The 17,160-nt window shown below is 40.1% G+C and overlaps 1 protein-coding gene across 3 annotated transcripts in view; it reads left to right on the top strand.

The window, feature by feature from the left end:
* Positions 1 to 17,160, top strand: part of WWC2 (WW and C2 domain containing 2) — a 207,373-nt gene that overhangs the window by 96,941 nt on the left and 93,272 nt on the right. For 2 of the 3 annotated variants that reach the window (XM_030919767.1, XM_010377908.2), the window contains exons 3-4: positions 11,918 to 12,121; positions 12,952 to 13,028. In XM_030919767.1, coding sequence (XP_030775627.1) covers positions 11,971 to 12,121; positions 12,952 to 13,028 — 228 coding nt within the window. In that variant the 5' untranslated portion in view covers positions 11,918 to 11,970. Of the gene's footprint in view, positions 1 to 11,917; positions 12,122 to 12,951; positions 13,029 to 17,160 lie in introns of those variants that run through there. The other variant, XM_030919771.1, reaches the window with a different exon arrangement.

Here is a 17,160-nt window from a genome sequence, read left to right as displayed (position 1 = left end):
GGTAAAATTAAGTTCATTTTAAGCACTGTGTGTCACCCTTATGTCATTGCAAATAAACAAGTCAGTGAAATATCTGAAATGTATTAACTATTTAACTCTCACTTTTATGCTTATTTTAGATGAATAATTGTATAGCTTTCTTTCCTTAAAGTAGTATTTGGGAAACCAGAAACCAACCTCGCCATCCTGGGTCACCAAAAATAAGCTCTGTTGGTACCATAATGAGAAAAAGAATCCTCTCAGCCTCCTTCTCAACACCTACAAACTCTTTGGTACCTAAACCCACCTTCAGGGCTTCCTCCTCTTTCTCAGTGAAAGAGGCATTCCTCTGGACACCTCCACCCCTACAGATACCTCTTAATAACTTTCCTATTCCATCCTTCTCTCCTGTTTGGTATCTTTATTAGTTATTTCCTGATTTTAAAATGTTCTCCTACCATTTCTATTAATAAATGATTCTTTTGTCTTAATATATAAACACTGGAAACTCTCAAAACGAAACCAAAACTGCAAAAGAAATACAAACAGATGGCATTAAACTCCCTCTCCTCACCCTCTCAAAATCGTCCTTCAACCAGAATCCATTGCCATCTGTGGTTACCTCCTCTTCCCTTCACAGCCAGACTTGCTGAAAGCTGTAGTCTGCAAGAACTCCACTTCCTCCATTGTTCTCCATCATCTCGTCGAACCTGTTCTTGCCGAGGGCACCTGAGACCCCACGATGTAGTTTGGATATTCGTCCCATCTAAATCTCATGTTGAAATGTAATCTCCAGTGCTGGAGATAGGACCTGACCGGAGGTGATTGGATCATGGGAGTGGATTTCTCATGATGGTTTAGCGCCATCCCCTTGGTGCTGTCTTTGCTGTAATGAGTTTTCACAAGATCTGGCTGTTTGAGGTGTGAAGCCTCTTCCACTTGTTCTCTTGCTTCCTCTCTCACCACATAATGTACCAGCTCCCGCTTTGCCTTCTGCCATGAGTTAAAGCTCCCTGAGGCCTCCCCAGGAGCCCAGCAGATGCTCGGGCCGTGCTTGTACATCCTGCAGACGTGAGGCAATTAAGCCTCTTTTCTTTATAAATGACTCAGTCTCAGGTATTCCTTTATAGCAAGGCAAGAAGGGTCTAATACACCCCACAAACTGTCAAATTCAAACAAGACTGTAGTCTCATCTCTGTGACTTGTCACCGTGAGTTATTCCCTCCTGCTCTCTACTCTTTGGATTTTGTGACATACTGTTCACATATCTGACTGCACCTGCCCAGCTTTCTTTTGCCTGTTTCTTCTTCACTGGGGCCTGCTGTCAGGATTTCTGTAACAGTCTTCTGCTGTGTGCATGCTGCAGACTTCCTTGGGTGATGACTTCAGTTACTTCCTTCAGGCTGCTGGCTGCCACATCTGTCTAAGTCTTTCTCAGAGTCCAGATGCATATGTTCTTTCCTTGCTAGAAGGCTCTTCCCAGTCTGCTTGCATCGGCCTCTCCTTTTTCATCTCCTGCCCTGCCTGGCACTGGAGACCTCTAGGAGTACCCTGTGCCTCCTGGGCTGGCTGCCTTTCTTTGCATCTGTGGAGTCGAGCCTGAGCACTCTCTGCACAGCCCCTAGGCCCTCCTTTTGACTGAAGGCCACATCCTTCTAGAGGCATTCTGCTCAGGTGCCACTGCTTCCCGTAGGCCTTCTCTGATACCCACCCCTCCCTCACAGGTCTCTGTCCCATTCTGGTCGAATGCCGCATCCAGATACTTCTGGAGGACCAAGTGCATAGGGATTTTTAAAAAAGCGTTGTCATATTGCGTTTATACTATTTTTTGTATGTTTTCCTCACTAAATTATGAGCTTCTTGAGCGAGGGCAGTGACTGTATCTTTTGTTTTCATCGCTGGGCAACTAGTATAATGATAAAACACTTAAAATGTTAAAAAGAAGAGCTTTATTGCTTAACTCAGCAATCAAAAACTTTCTGTTCTTATTTAAAGGAATTAAAGTACATTTCAAGTATAAATTATGTGTCAAAAAACACCATTTTGAATATTTTAAAACTTCACTATTAGAATATAAAATTTTAAGTCTGCTATTTTGCTTTAATGGTAATGGTATTCTAGCGGTCTGATGTACCCAAATTACCAACAGCAAACAGTTCACCCACTGAAAACGATCTCGTCCATTGTCTCATTAATCTTCAAGACATTCCTGTGAAGTAGTTTAGGAAACAAACGGTATTATCTTCTCAAACAGCTGTTCCACACATATGTTGTGTTCTGATATTGTATAGTTTCAGCATAATTTTCTCATTATTTAAAGAAAAAATTAAATAAGGAATGTTTGGCTGTTTAACACGTTTCTAACAAACACTATTGAATATTTAAAGTAGAAGATTTGACCTTGACAGTAAAAGTTATTTTAGGCCGTAAGTGTTTTATGATCACATTCACCTTTCGGTGGGTATGTGTGGAATGGGGGTATAGATACCAACGAGGGATGTTTGTAACTAACTAGAAGGTAAATGAGGAGGTGTGGTTTGTAAGGTTTTGATATTATTAATACAACCAGAAGTAAATCACTCTTTGGTAGAGTCTGAGTTGTACTATAACTTTTTTTTCTTTCTTTTAGTAATTGAGGTTTCATTTACATACACAAAAATGCACAGATTTTAAGCATGTATTTTGGGTGGACTTTGATGTATGTATAATCCTTTGTAACTTGCCCCTGCATCAAGGTACAAACTTCTTCAGTCACTCTAGTAAGTTCTGTCCTGTCCCTTTCCAGTCAGCCCTCCCTACTGCTGCAGACATTGTTCTGGTTTCTATCACCATAGCTTAATTTTGTCTGTTCTGGAACTTCATATAAAAGGATTTGTTCAGTTTTGGGAATAGATCCTTTCAACATGTTTTGCAGTTTGCACCTGTAGTCCCACCTACTTGGGAGGCAGTTTACACCTGTGGTCGCACCTACTTGGGAGGCTGAGGTGGGCAGATTGCTGGAGCCTAGGAGTTCAAGGCTGCAATGTGCTATGATCACACCACTGCCCTCCAGCCTGGTTGACACTGAGACCCTGTCTCAAAAACAAACAAACAAACGAAAAGTAATCGTGTATAGGAGAAAAGTAAAAATATAGATAAATGAAAAGAAGAAAAATTATGTTCATACAACCCAGAGTTAACTAAGTATTCTAAATCTTTTGATGTGTATCCTTCCAGACTTGATACACACATGCACATATACACAGTTTTTTTTAAATTTATTTTTGTTTTTATTTTTTGGGGGTAGAGATGTCATCTCTCTGTGTTGCCCAGACTGGCCTTAAATCTGACCGCAAGGAATGGAATGCCCCTGCCTCATACAGAGCTTTAAATGTATTTTATATCTCAAATTGGATTATATTATATATACTGTTTTATAAACTTTTTCATTTAATGTATAATTTTCATCAAAAAATTTTTTTCTCCATCATATCAATTGATAATAGAACCTCACATTTCTGTCAGATGATTTTCGTAGAATATAGTCAAGATTCTTTGAAGCTGAGCATGGTGGCTCTTGCTTGTAGTCCCAGCTACTCAGGAGGGTGAGGTGGGAAGATCACTAGAGCCTAAGAGTTCAAGGCCAGTCTTGGTAACGTGCAAGACCTCATCTCTTTAAAAAAAAAAAAAAAGGATCCTTTTGTGCTCTTGCATAAAACCCTTCTGTGGCACATTATTGCTTACAAAATGAGTTTCATATTCATTTACTGGACATTCAAGACATCATAGGCTAGTCCTTCTTGGAGTATTGGTAAAGAAATGAGAGCATATAGTGAAATAAGGAAAGGACCACCACCATGCTGGGAGAACATGGGGAAGCATGAAGAAGCAGCCTTTCCATCCTAAAGAGTGTAGCTGTGGCTACTTGGAGAAAGTGCTTTAAGCTGACACCCAAGAGATGACTGAGTTAACCAGGGTGGAGGAAAAGGGGGCGGGGAAGAAGGAGGACGGCAAGTAGATTCAAAGGACTCGAGAGGCTAGAGAAAGCAAGACTTGAGGAAAGACATGCAGGAAATTCAGTGCAGCTGAAGGCTGGTGTAACTGGGGTAACTGGGGGTTTTGGCTGGGGCAGGGAACAGGCCAGGTGCTTTTGTCAGGAATCTTTCAAAGCCCTTTTTACTGCCTGTTCCATGGAACTGTACTCTTTTTCAGCTAGAAGAAACCCATTTGTCTCTAAACTGCCATGGCACTTAGCCATTCTCCGCTCGAGGCACTAATCGTGTTCTACATATATGTATGTCACTATTTCTACGTTTTGCAAGTTTCTTAGAAGGAGGGTTCATGCCTGAATACCTTATTTTCCCTGTAGTAGATGGTCAATAATTGTCTGTAGGAATTAATGAACAAGTAGTAAATATAGCAGATACTTTATAAAAAGGAAGATAAGGAAAGTTACTTATATTCATTTGATTTATTCTTCCTGAGTACAATAGGAAGAATATAAATATGCATTATAGACAAAAATGATCTTCTTTGAAGAATCTAACATTATCTTCCGTGATAAGCTCTTGTAACTCACATGTGTTCTCTACCTATAAAGTTTCACATCCGTAAAACTGATGGAATGTGAATTCCCTTGAAGTACAGGGCATTTTAACAGTATTATATATTGCTTCTTTAATATAGTAGAAAACAGCAAATTATATTGTAATGCCATGAGCTCCCAAGGCCACTAGGTCTTAATAAAAAATACCACATTTGTATAATATACTTGAGTATTTACATTTAAAAAATGATCTTCACAAATCTGTTCTGCAAATACAATGATGGAGATGAAGCACAATCCTGCTTTATGAAGCCTTCTTCTAAGGTGCCTTTGGGAACCGTCTTTTGCAGTTCATATTTGAATTGTGCAATATTTCGGAAATGAGAATGCTTCCCACTGACTCTCTTGTAATGTGCAGTGTTTAAACCAGTCTACCGGAGTGTTTTTCCTGACCTATCCAAGACAAATGCTGATAGTTTATTATCATCATCATTATTGCACTTTATTCACTGAAGTGTCAGTCAGTGTTTTGTGGCGTTTTAGCCAATGACAAATATTTTATTGAAATACACTGTGTCCCCAACATGGGGGAAATGTGATTGGCTGAAACCTCAAAAGATTGAAAGAGAACTGAGAGTACATATCTTATAATTATTATAACTTAAGAACTTTTCAGATTTTTAACATACATTTTTAATTTTTATTATCTCTTTATTTCATTAGTTTATTAATTATGTATCTCATCATCACAAATTCTCCCAAAACTTACTGGTTTAAAATAGTATTTATTATCTCATGGCTTCTGTGGGCCATGAATCTAGGCAAGACTTAGCTGGATCCTCCAGCTCAAGGTCTCTGTGGTGGTTTGTAATCCAGGTGTCAGCCAGGCTGCAGTCATCTCAAGGCTGCCTGGAGAAAGATTTGCTTCCAAGCCACTCGTACGGTTATTGGCAGGATTCACTTCCTTGTTGGCTGCTGGCCACAGGCCTCCCTCGTTCCATGCCACGTGGGCCTCTCCACAGGACAGCTCACAACGGGGCAGCTTACTTTGTTAGAGTCAAAAAGCCAAGAAAAATCAGGGAGAGATTTTTCTTGTGAGCAAGACAACAGCACAGTCTTTTCTTGTGAGCAAGACAACAGCACAGTCTTTTGTAACCTAATCTCAGAAGTAATATCTTGTCACTTATTTTATGTTCTGTTCATTAGAAGCAAGCCATCAGATCTATATACTCAAGAGGCATAAATTATTAGGAGATGAGGATTATTGGGAGTCATCCACAGTTCTGAAAACTTTTCAAGACCATACATTTATGTTTGTTAGAGGATGAGTTCTATACTTTGAGGCAGGTTAAGAAGTTTTATTACAGTTCTCAAGGGAAGGGGGCGTAGTACACCGTTCCGGGCCATATGGTGGAGAAGTGCTTGGGCTGGTTGGGAGGCAGAAGGAGCAGAGGAGAAATCATGGCCCAGAGCCTGTATTGTGGTTTCCTTGGGAAGGAATGAGTGAGATAGGGTACGCAAGTCTGAACAAGTTTAGGATTGGCTAGATTGAATAATTTCGGCAGACTCTGGGTTATGGGAATGGTCTCTAGTTGTCCAGTGTCTTCCCCTGGAGGGTGATGTAGGGCAGGGGAAATACTGGTTTGGAGTGTGAGTTAGATAAAAGAGGAGGTTAGGGATATGGGCTTTGGACTGTTGGTTTACATGTGAAGGATGGGCTCATGGGAGTCATTTGCTATCTTAAGAATTAAGTTAGCCCTGGGAGGGGCAGTCTCTTCCCAGACAGCAAGGCCCCTGAGACATCAGAGCATCACAAAACATATAAAATTTTAAAAAAATGATCAATACGTCATCCACTGACAAATGGAAAGTGCAACATTGTGTGTCATACTAAGAAACTTTGAGAAGCAATATTTTGTTGATTGTTTTTCAGTCTCGTCTGCTGATCTGCCCTTGACATCTTGTATAAATACATATGTGGTGGAATGTGCAAATTCCACTAAGGGAAGAGGAAGCAGAGTGGATATAATTTTATAATTTATTAAGTTACAAGACTCCTTTTCCCCCAGTGTTGCTGCCACGTGCACAGATTGAGGGGAAGTGTTGAGCATATGTATATATAATTCATTTGTTACAGCTGACTCTATCCCATTTTCATCAGCTGGTTCAAGCCAGGGTAGGTTAACATGGGTGCAGAGTGATCTGTGGAGCCTTAGTTCTAGACACAGATGCTTTCTGGAGTCAAGGCTGGGGTAAGCAATGTGACTTTTTAATTTCTTTGCTTTTGCAGTCTGAGTATCAGAGACAGTGTTATAGCTTACTAGCATTAAAGGCTTTTTGTATTTTGCAGTATCTCATTTAATCCTCCAAACAGCCCCCTGAATTAGCTCCATTTTGTAAAGGAGGAAATTGAACCCTGGAGAGGTTTAAGAACCTGCTCAAGGTCACACAATTTGTAAATGACACACCTCGATTTGAACCCAGTTAGACTGAATACAGAGTTTATGATCTTAGCTTCTGGGATATTACATCTCAGTTCTTTTTTCCAGTATTCATATTCTTAAAACTTCCTCAGGACTCAAATGATTCATGTGCTTCTTTTTTTTTTTTAACCTTACTTAATTACGACCTGAGTCTCAGTATTCTCAATGTACATTCCAATGTGGAATCATTTTAATTATTCAGGTATTAGGAGGAAGGAAGAATTATCCCTCCTTTTCCTGTTTAGTTTTTCACAATCCATGTACCTCAGCCTTTCTGCCACCCAGGTTAAGGCTACCATATCATTTTTTTTTTTCTTCTTCCTCCTGCACCTCGGTACCTCCTCATCTCCTTCCAGTAATAAATGCTGAGGTTCTTGTTGGAACACTTCCCTTTTATATGTTCCATAGTCCTTCTGTATCCACACCTTTCGTTTCCAGTGTGGTCTGGGCTAACTAACATACACTCTCTACACCCCTAGGAAAGGGGTTGTGGAACTCTGAGTGGGCTGTGGAAGTATTTTCAGGTATGATATGACATCAAGGGCTTAAAATCTAAGAGTACTGTTAGTAATGGTGCACAAAAATGATTTTATTGAGGCAATTAGGCTGTGCCTTAATCTAATTTTATGTTTTACAATAACCAGAGCAGCTTATTTATTCAGTTCTCTAGTAGAATCTTAGAAAACGATTGCTAGAACTTGCTATCACATTTCTCTTTTAATGACAGGTTTATTTTCCTTTTTTATTTTCGAGAGTGAATCTTCCTCTCATTTCTCCCCTGCCTTGCCCATACACACAGTGTTACTAAGAGCCCTCACAGGAGGATATGAGAAGTATAGTCCGAGACCAAACTTCTTTCATTTCCATTTGCATAGATTATACAAGGGTACGTTGGGTTGAGTTCTCTCAGAAGCAAGCCCTAAGCCAAGAATTTAAGTGAACGTGGTTTATGAAGGAAATCCCAGGATAAACCATTAAGGAAATGAGGAAAGAAAGAAAGTGAGGGAAAAAAACAAATGAAGGTTTTATTTCTGTGAAGTCTCTGACTCCACTTGACTGTGGTGACTCTAAAGTACAATTTCTACCTCAGAGTTTGCTCTACCTGGGAGTTCTTTCTGTCTTCTTCACTAGTCAGTCATTGGCTGCAGGTGAGTTAGCGAAGTGCTCTAGAGCAGTCAGACATCCATCAACAGCAAAGAGCACACCATGGCAGAAAGACCCGAGAATACCAGGTTAGGACACCAACAGTGTCCGCTACAAAGGCTACATCAGAAAATATTCGTCCATATTTCACCCTCTTTGTACATTCAAGAGACGTGAGAGGAAGAGAGGTAAACTATTTCTAGTAGAGTCTCACATCTGACTAGTTGGATACGGAATCCACACAGCCTTACTCCCGAACCAGTGCTCTTTTCAACAGCTGATAGTGGCAAAGGATTTTTATTGCTGTTCTGATAGCATCCGTTTGTCCGCCTATAGCATCCCTTTGTCCTTTATAACTGAGGTATTGTTATACCTCAGTTCTCTTTAACATTCATCAGTCATCATCAGTCATTCATTTGAACCTTGTAAATTATATTTTAATAATAAACTGTAAATCAGCTTTATTATTATATACAAATACATAAATTGCATCTGTTTTCACTATACAGTTCATGAGTTTTTGACAAGTGTACACCATGTAACCATCACAATAATCAAGATAGAGAACATTTCCATCCGCTCAAAAAGAGCTTTCTTCTTGCTCTGTTGTAACAAGTACTTCTCAGTACTGCTGGGCCCAGGCAACCACTTTCTGTCATTGGATTAGCTTTACTTTTGCCCACATTTCATATAAATGGAATCATACAGCATGTGCTCTTTTGTGTCTGGCGTCTTTTCACTCAGCATGTGTTTAAGAGTCTTATGTATTGCTGTTGAGTATTTTGTTTCATTTTATTGCTGAGTAGTATTTTATTGTATGGATATACTACAATTTGCTTAGCCATTGCCTGTAATAGTTTTGTCTCTTATGAATAAAGCTGTTAATGAGCATTTGTTTAGAGGTCTTTTTGTATATACATATTTTTGGATCTCTTGGGTAAATAACAAGTTGTAGGATTGCTGGGTTGTATGGTAATTGCTAAGTTGTTCTCCAAAGTGATTGCCCTGTTTTAGATTCCCAGTGGCAATGAATGAGAATTCCAGTTGCCCCACATCCTCTTCAACACTTGACATGGTCAGTTTTCAAATTCTAGCCGTTTTATATAGTGAGCAGTGGTATCCCATTATCGTTTTGACTTGTATTTCCCTGATGATTGGTGATGTTGAGTCTCCTTTCATCTGCTTGCTGACTGTTTGCACAATAGTCAGTAGATGTGTGGGTTTATTTTTGGACTCTATTCTGTTGCAACATAACTGTTTTATCTAGATTATGCTTATTCCATCATTTCTACGTTTCCAGATCTGTTTCTGTTGACTGATTTTTCTCCTGATTATGGACCATATTTTTGTGCTTTTTGTTATGTTTAGTAACATTATAGTGGATGCTAGACATTATAAAGTTGGTTTTGTTGTTGTTGGTTTCATTGAGTGCTAGGTTTTGTGCCTTTTAGGGAGTTTTGTACTTTTTTCCTTCTGACTGGCAGTTAAGTTACTTGCTGACCAGTTTGGTCCTTTAGATTAGGTTCAGAGTAGCCTTTACTCTATGTCTTATTTAGCTCTGTTGTTAAGGTGTAACTTTGCTGTGGTCTCCACTGGATTCCCTAGATGTTCACTGTGACCTTTCTCCTCTGGCTGGTCATAATTGGAAACTGTCACAGCCCTGTGTGAGCTCAGGGAATTGTCTGCCTAGAGCACCCCAGTTGTCCTTTGCCTGGCGTTGTGCACTTCCCCCTTGCGCATCTTAGCATTCACCCAGAGACTTCTTGTGACCCCTGTGCAAATTTCTGGAACTTCTCCAGTCTCTGGAACTTCTGTGCTTTGCTTTACAAATTCCACCTCTCATGGCTTCCATGAAGTCTGCTTCCCTCTCGCTTCAATTCAGCAGTGCCTCCTTTCTCTGCTTCAGTTACCCCTCTTTGCACTGCTGTCCAAAAAGTGCTTTCAGACAGAAATGTAGGATAATCATGGGGTTCATTTCCCTTCTTTCAGAGATCACAATTCGTACTACCTGTTGTCCAACATCTGAAAACCATTGTTCATATATTTTGTCTTCTAGTTATTTACTGTGGCCCTGTTATTCCACCATGGCCTTCTTTGTGTTTTGCTTTGCTTTTAAAAAATCTCTATTAATCTTTTGTGTATCAAGCTTCATGTGTTTTCTGTATTAAAGCCATACTTCTATTTGTCCCAAATTATCCCCTATTTGTGTTTGCTGTTGTTGGGAGTGGGATCCACTTAGATACAATGTCCTGCTAGAGACAAGATCGTAAGTCACAATACCATAGTTTTTACGCCTTTGAACTATTCTACTTTTATTTTAACACATTGTATTACTGAATACAACATACTGAAAAGTGCATAGACTGAAATAACAAAGTTTAACAAATATTTTAGAAGTGAATTATGTAATTTCGATGGGTGGAAGAAATAGAACATCAGTATCCAGGAAGCCTCTTTTATTTACTCTGCCCCATTCTCAACCCCTTCCTCTACTGGCACATGGCCACTCTCCTTTCTTTCACAGCAGAGGGATCCAATACATGTCTGCAGACACAGGGGGATGTCTCTTAACCGACCTGCACTAACCATCACCAAAACTATCCATTCTCTTGTATACATCATGGTACCCCAATGCTGGACACCAGTATACTCCAACTCCTTGGCCCAACATGTGGTCAAAAAATATGTCAGTTTTTAAATATGAGAACATAAAGTGTTTATGGTAATCTGATTCTTTTGTTTTTGTTTTTCTTCATGTTTTGTGGCCCCTACTGTAGCTTCACCACACAGTAAAGAATGTGTTTGGAGTTTATAAACTGAGCATAAGCTGCCATGGAAGGCAGAGGATAAGGGCTGACCTGCAGATGAGGTGGCTGGGGCACCTTCTGGAGGAGGCAGCGTGTGAATGCTGTTGCAGAGCGCTGGTTCTTGGGCTCGGCTGCTCACTGGAATCACCTGAACAGCTTTCGAATCGACAGTGCTTGGGTTCCACCCACAGAAACTCTAACTGGTCTGGGTTGTTTTTTTTTAAAAAGGGTCTCTGGTTGATTGTAGTTTGCAGAAGTGCAGAAGCAAGAACCAGGGCCTTAGGCTAGAGCATCCTGTGTAAACAGGACCAGGGTTTTGTTTGTTTGTTTATTTCTAAATTTCAGATCCACTGTGGACTCACTGATATTTTTGTAAACTACAAGAAAAAGTGAATTACTGGAAAAGTGAAAATGTATACACACAAATAAATGCAAAATGTTTATCAACAGATAAACAGTAACTGACTAAAATTGCTATAATGATTACAAAATGTTTTCTGTCTGTTTCTGTCCTTACTGTTGTGGACATGACTGCGTTCATGGACTGGTCTGGTCTGCAGAGTAGACCAACTTTGATTAGAACTGGTGCAGAGGGCAGTGTGGCTAGAGTCCTGTATTAGGTGAACGAAGGTAGGTTGGGTCCAGATTATGCGGGACCTTGAGTGCTGGAATGAATAGCTTAGCTTTTATTCTGTAGGCACTGGGGAGCCACAGAATTCTTGAAAGGAATGATCTGATTGACAACATCGTGTGTGGTAGATTTATGGTGAGAATACATTGTTGATGAGAACCTGAAAGAGGAAGGAAATTGATGGGACTGGGTAAAATAAAACTATAAAATTTCTGGAGAAGTCACTCCAGCACAGCTAAATAGACTCCTTAGAGGATACAAGAACTTAAGCTAGCCTACTCCCTAAAGTTTAAACAATCCAGAAAACAAAGTTAAATTCTAAAAAATACCCTCTACCTAATATTTTCAGAAACCACACAGATAGAAGATCCAAGAAAACAATGGAGGGGGGAACAGGAGAAGATGCTCAAGGACTACCTCTCTGTGGCGCAGGATGCCCTCCGGACCCAGAAGGAGCTGTACCATGTGAAGGAGCAGAGGCTGGCGCTGGCCCTGGATGAATACGTGCGATTAAATGATGCCTATAAGGAAAAGTCAAGTTCTCGCACAAGCTGTAAGTATAGTGTGTCTATTCAGACTTTAGAAGTGGAGACCGATTTGTAGTAACAGAAGACCACTTACATTTCTATGGAGTTTAATTTTGAGTCCTTTTCCCTCCTAAGCAGGAAGAGTCTCTCAAAACCGTGAGAGGTGAGGGCACACCCCAGATTTTCTCACCCCCACTCCAGATAAAATAATCCCCGTTTGGGGGTTGTGCATGCCTTCTGTTTCTGCACTTGCCTCTGCCAGGTTGCCTTTTATGCATTTACGAGTTAATTTTTACCTTTTCAGAACAATGCAAGTAATTTGGCCCTTTTTGCTACTTTTGTACAATATTTTTAGTGGGGAGGAACTGCAGCTATTACCTACAGTGTAATTTCTGTTGACCGTCTGAGTTGATTTACCGCTCGCTCATCTCACAGATTGATTATTTGGAGCTGACTTTGTTTAAAGAAGCAGCTGTGATGAGCTCAGAAGTTCTGCTTAAATTATAAATTCCTTGATAATGCAAAACTCTGAAGTACTGCTGCAGTATAGTCCTCTAAGGACATAGTGTATATGAAATCCAGAAGAAAATTAAGCACCAAGGTCTTAATGATGTTTCTCTTTACAGAGTTTAAAAATATGGTAGAGGTTTGAAGATTACTTTTTATATTTAGGTGTCTGATAAATGACAATAAAGGAATTATAAAAAGAAAGCAAGTAGTCACAGAAGCACATAAATCTTGTTTTTAGCTTCAGTAAATTCTTTTTTTCCCCCTGTGTACAGCTTCAGTAAATTCTAAGCTGAGAACTAGTTATGCAACTTGTAAATAATTAGTTTTTCTTTTTTCTCTATTAAAGTATTCTCAGGCTCTTCATCCAGTACTAAATATGATCCCGATATTTTGAAAGCTGAGATCTCCACTACGAGATTAAGGGTAAGAGGTTTAAATTGTGGTTCTGTGCTGACCCATATGCATAGAGTCTGAAGGCAGTGGAGGCGGCTCCAGCGATCAGGTCTCACCCCGTGTGGTGTGGAAAACTCTGCTCACCCCTGATGAGTGGTCCTTCTGCCTTGATGTGAGCAAGTTCAGAGCGTGGAATAGTCTTTATTATTGAGACAGTGTATTCCATTATTGGGCAGATTTTTGTTTGTTTGTTTGTTTTGTGAGATGAAGTCTCACTCTGTCCCCCAGGCTGGCTCACCACAACCTCCGCCTCCCGGATTCAAGTGATTCTCCTGCCTCAGCCTCCTGAGTAGCTGGGATTACAGGCATGCGCCACCATGCACAACGAATTTTAATATTTTTAGTACAGATGGGGTTTCACCATATTGGCCAGGCTGGTCATACTGGTCTTGAACTCCTGACCGCAAGTGATCTGCCCGCCTTGGCCTCCCAAAGTGCTGGGATTATAGGCGTGAGTCACTGCGCCTGGCCTATTGGGCAGTTTTATTGTTAGCAGTTAGAATGTTGAATCAAAATTTGAGTCTTGTAACGTGCTTTCCCTCATTGTGCTGAGTTTTGTCCTCCAGAGTGAAGCCAAGCTGCTCTTTTGTCGGACAGCCCAGTATTTCAGGATGCCCACAACTGAAGTCAGACTTTACTAGGTCCTCGTCATGCCTCATGGAAAGGTGTTTTCTGAATCTTGGCCTGAATCTTTTTAACTGAACTGATCTTAAGGCCAGAGCTTGTTTATCCTTGATTTTTGGAATATTAAAGTCTGTTCACCAAGTAAATAAACTCATGTAACCAATACCCAGGTCCTGAACTGGGTTATTACCATGATTTCTCCTCATTATTTCCCTTCTCCCTAAAGGTGATACCATGGCCTCATGAGCACTGAGGGTTAATTTTTCACCTGCTTTGAACTTCCTAAGACTGGATAGCATATGTATTAATTTGATGGCTTGCCTTGCTCAATAGCATTTCAAGATCTATATTCATTTTTATTGCTATATAGTGTTCCACTTTTGTGTACATACCATAAATTCTTTATCTCATGTAATATTGATGTACATTAAAGTTTATTTCAATTTCTGATTATTAAAAATTATGCCTTAATGTACATGTCTATTATACATGCATTCTATGTGGAACACTTCTATGTTGACTCTTGAAAAGAAGATCAAATATACAGAGATAGAGAATAGAACAGTGGTTACCGTGGACTTGGGGGTGGGGCAGAGGTGAGGGGAGATGAAATGGCGAGATGTGGTTCAAAGGATAAAAGGTGCAGATATGTAGGATGAACAAGTCTAGAGATGTAATGTACAACATGAGGATTACAGGGAATAACATTGTATTGTATTAGGGATTCTTGTTAAATAAGTTAAATAAGTAGATTTTGTGACAAAAAATGGTAACTCTGTGAGTTGATAGATATGCTAATTTGCTTCACTGTAGTAATCATTTAACTATCTCCATGTATCCCATAACATCATGTTGTAAGCCTCAAATATACACAAAAAAGTTTATTTTAAAAAATACAACCGTAGCTCACTTAACAATGGGCATACATTGTGAGAAGTGTATTGTTAGACAATTCCCTTGTCCTGTGAACATCACAGAGTATACTAGTATAAGCCCATATGATAGGGCTACTGCACCTCTAGGCTATATGCTATAGCCTATTGCTTCTAGGCTACAAACCTGTACCGTATGATACTATACTTAGTACTGTAAGTACATATTGTAAGTACATTCAGTACCTAGAATTATAACACACGGTGGTATTTGTGTATCTAAACTTATCCAATGGTAGAAAAGGCAGTGTGAGACATACCGTCTTATATGCAGGGAAATGTGGACATGTGGCACCTGACCGTACATATCTCAGTGGATACTGCCGAACAGTTTCAGCCCTTCTTACCTTCTCATGTCTGCACTAAGTCTCTAAGTTACTTTATGCACAGGCTTTTGCCTGCATCTCACAAGTTTTGAATTTTATATTTCCATTGTTATTCAGATCAAAATATTTTCTAACTTCCTTTATGATTTCTCATATGAGTGCATTGCTTAATTTTCAAACAATTGGAGCTTTTCTTTTATTATTGACTTCAACTTAAATACACTATATTTTTCAGTTCAAAAACTTACATTTGAAGCTGGGTGCAATGGCTCATACCTGTAATCCCAGCACTTTGGGATCCCAAGGTGGGAGGATTGCTTGAGGCCAGGTGTTCAAGACCAGCCTGGGCATCATAATGAGACACAATCTCTATTTAAAAAAAAAAAAGTTTTAATCTCAGAATTTCTATTTGATTATTTTTCAGTTGTTTTTAGTTACTTGCCCAAATTCTGCACATTAATATGTAATTTTTGAACACTTTGTCATCCTAGAGAGGATTTAGTTTTGTTTCTTCTAGGTAGTCTGGCCAGGGGCAGGTAATTTTAATGTAATCATAATTTGAGCTGACTGCAGCCTGGGCTTCGATCCTTCTCTAAGGGCGGGTCAGTTTCCAGTTTCCCTTTTCTTTTAGGGCAAAGCTCTTCAGAATCCCAGTTGAACTCCTGAGGTGTTTTAGCAGGGCCCCTTGTGTTGGATAGAGGCTGAACTTCGCGTCTCTTCCCTATGCCTGAGCTCTGTGGGGCTGCCAGCCCTTCTCTGTGTCTCAGGTGCTCAGTCACTGCATGCTCCCAGCCTTTCACTTTCCTGTTGTGTGGGCAAATACCTCAAAAGCAGAAGCAGTGCCATGTTTGGATTATGAGACTGAGCTTCCCTTATCTTTTGGATTATTTATTTATTTATTTATTTATTTATTTATTTATTTATTTATTTATTGTGACGGAGTCTTGCTCTGTTTCCCAGGCTGGAGTGCAGTGGTGCCATCTTAGCTCACTGCAAGCTCCGCCTCCCAGGTTCAAGGGATTCTCCCGCCTCAGCCTTCTGAGTAGCTGGGACTACAGGCGCCCGCCGCCACGCCTGGCTAATTTTTTGTATTTTTAGTAGAGGCGGGGTTTTACCATGTTGGCCGGGCTGGTTTCAAACACCTGACCTCGTGATCTGCCTGCCTCAGCCTCCCAAAGTGCTGGGATTACAGGCGTGAGCTCCTTCAAGATGTAAGGGAATAAAATTGTGTGATTTGAGACTCGTCAATTGGATGACAGACAGTTTTAGATGTGTCTTTAGAGAGAAGGTGATGTTGGTGAAATAGGCTCAACAAGAAGACATTTTGCCTAAAATTCAGGCTGTCAAAATCGTGTGAATATATTTGAAAAGATCCAGCTTACTTCTGTTTCTGCCCATGAAAGATTAACTACTACAAGAATTGCCCTCTAACAGCAGGTAATTAGAGAACTGGACAAAATCTAGGAAACAGCTGTTTTCAGACTTCAGGTAACAGTAGAAGACTGTAATTCCTAACCGAAAGGAAACAGATGAAGTGAGCCCTGGGACTGCACTGTTTGCAGTACGAGGAGAAGGACCCAAATATAGTCTAGTGGCGTGCATGAGTTGATGAGACAGAAGAGAAAAGTTCGTTGGCGGGGAAGTGACTAGAATATATAGGAAATACCGGAGAGGAGGGAGCTACAGAGATAGAAGGGAGCAAGAGCAGGCAAGTGCCAGTCTAGAGATTTCTAGTAGGGTCTCTTCAAATCTTTGATTTGAATACTGATTAAGTATCCATGGTACAAATACCATAAGACTGGAGAAAGAAAGTGATAGGACAGACAGTTCTCAGAGCTCACATAGGGCTGGGAATAGTTTGTGTTTCCGTCAGCCAGCATAGAGACATAGAGCCTTGAAAAGAAACGTCAGAAGGATAATGCCATAGTAGTGGGACCAAATTAGTCTGAGGCTAAGGCTGCATTGGACTTATTCTAACAAAAATTGAAAGCAAACATTGAAAGGATCAAATTGATTTCAAATAGTTTATTTGTGTGCTAGAACAAAGTCCAGGATCCTTTAAGATAATACGATAAAATCCAGCACCAAGAATGTAAAATTCACGATGGCCAGTATCTAGTCAGAATTTTTCATGTGTGTTGGGGATGAGAGTAGTGTGGAGGGGCAAAAGAGAGTTTACCAAGAGGGCATCAGGAAGCCTTCGAGAGTGTTAGATATATT

The sequence above is a fragment of the Rhinopithecus roxellana genome, chromosome 2 (assembly GCF_007565055.1).
Source record: "Rhinopithecus roxellana isolate Shanxi Qingling chromosome 2, ASM756505v1, whole genome shotgun sequence".
Taxonomy (NCBI): domain Eukaryota; kingdom Metazoa; phylum Chordata; class Mammalia; order Primates; family Cercopithecidae; genus Rhinopithecus; species Rhinopithecus roxellana.
The sequence above is the reverse complement of the archived record's forward strand: the minus strand, read 5'-3'. Positions and strand labels throughout refer to the sequence as shown.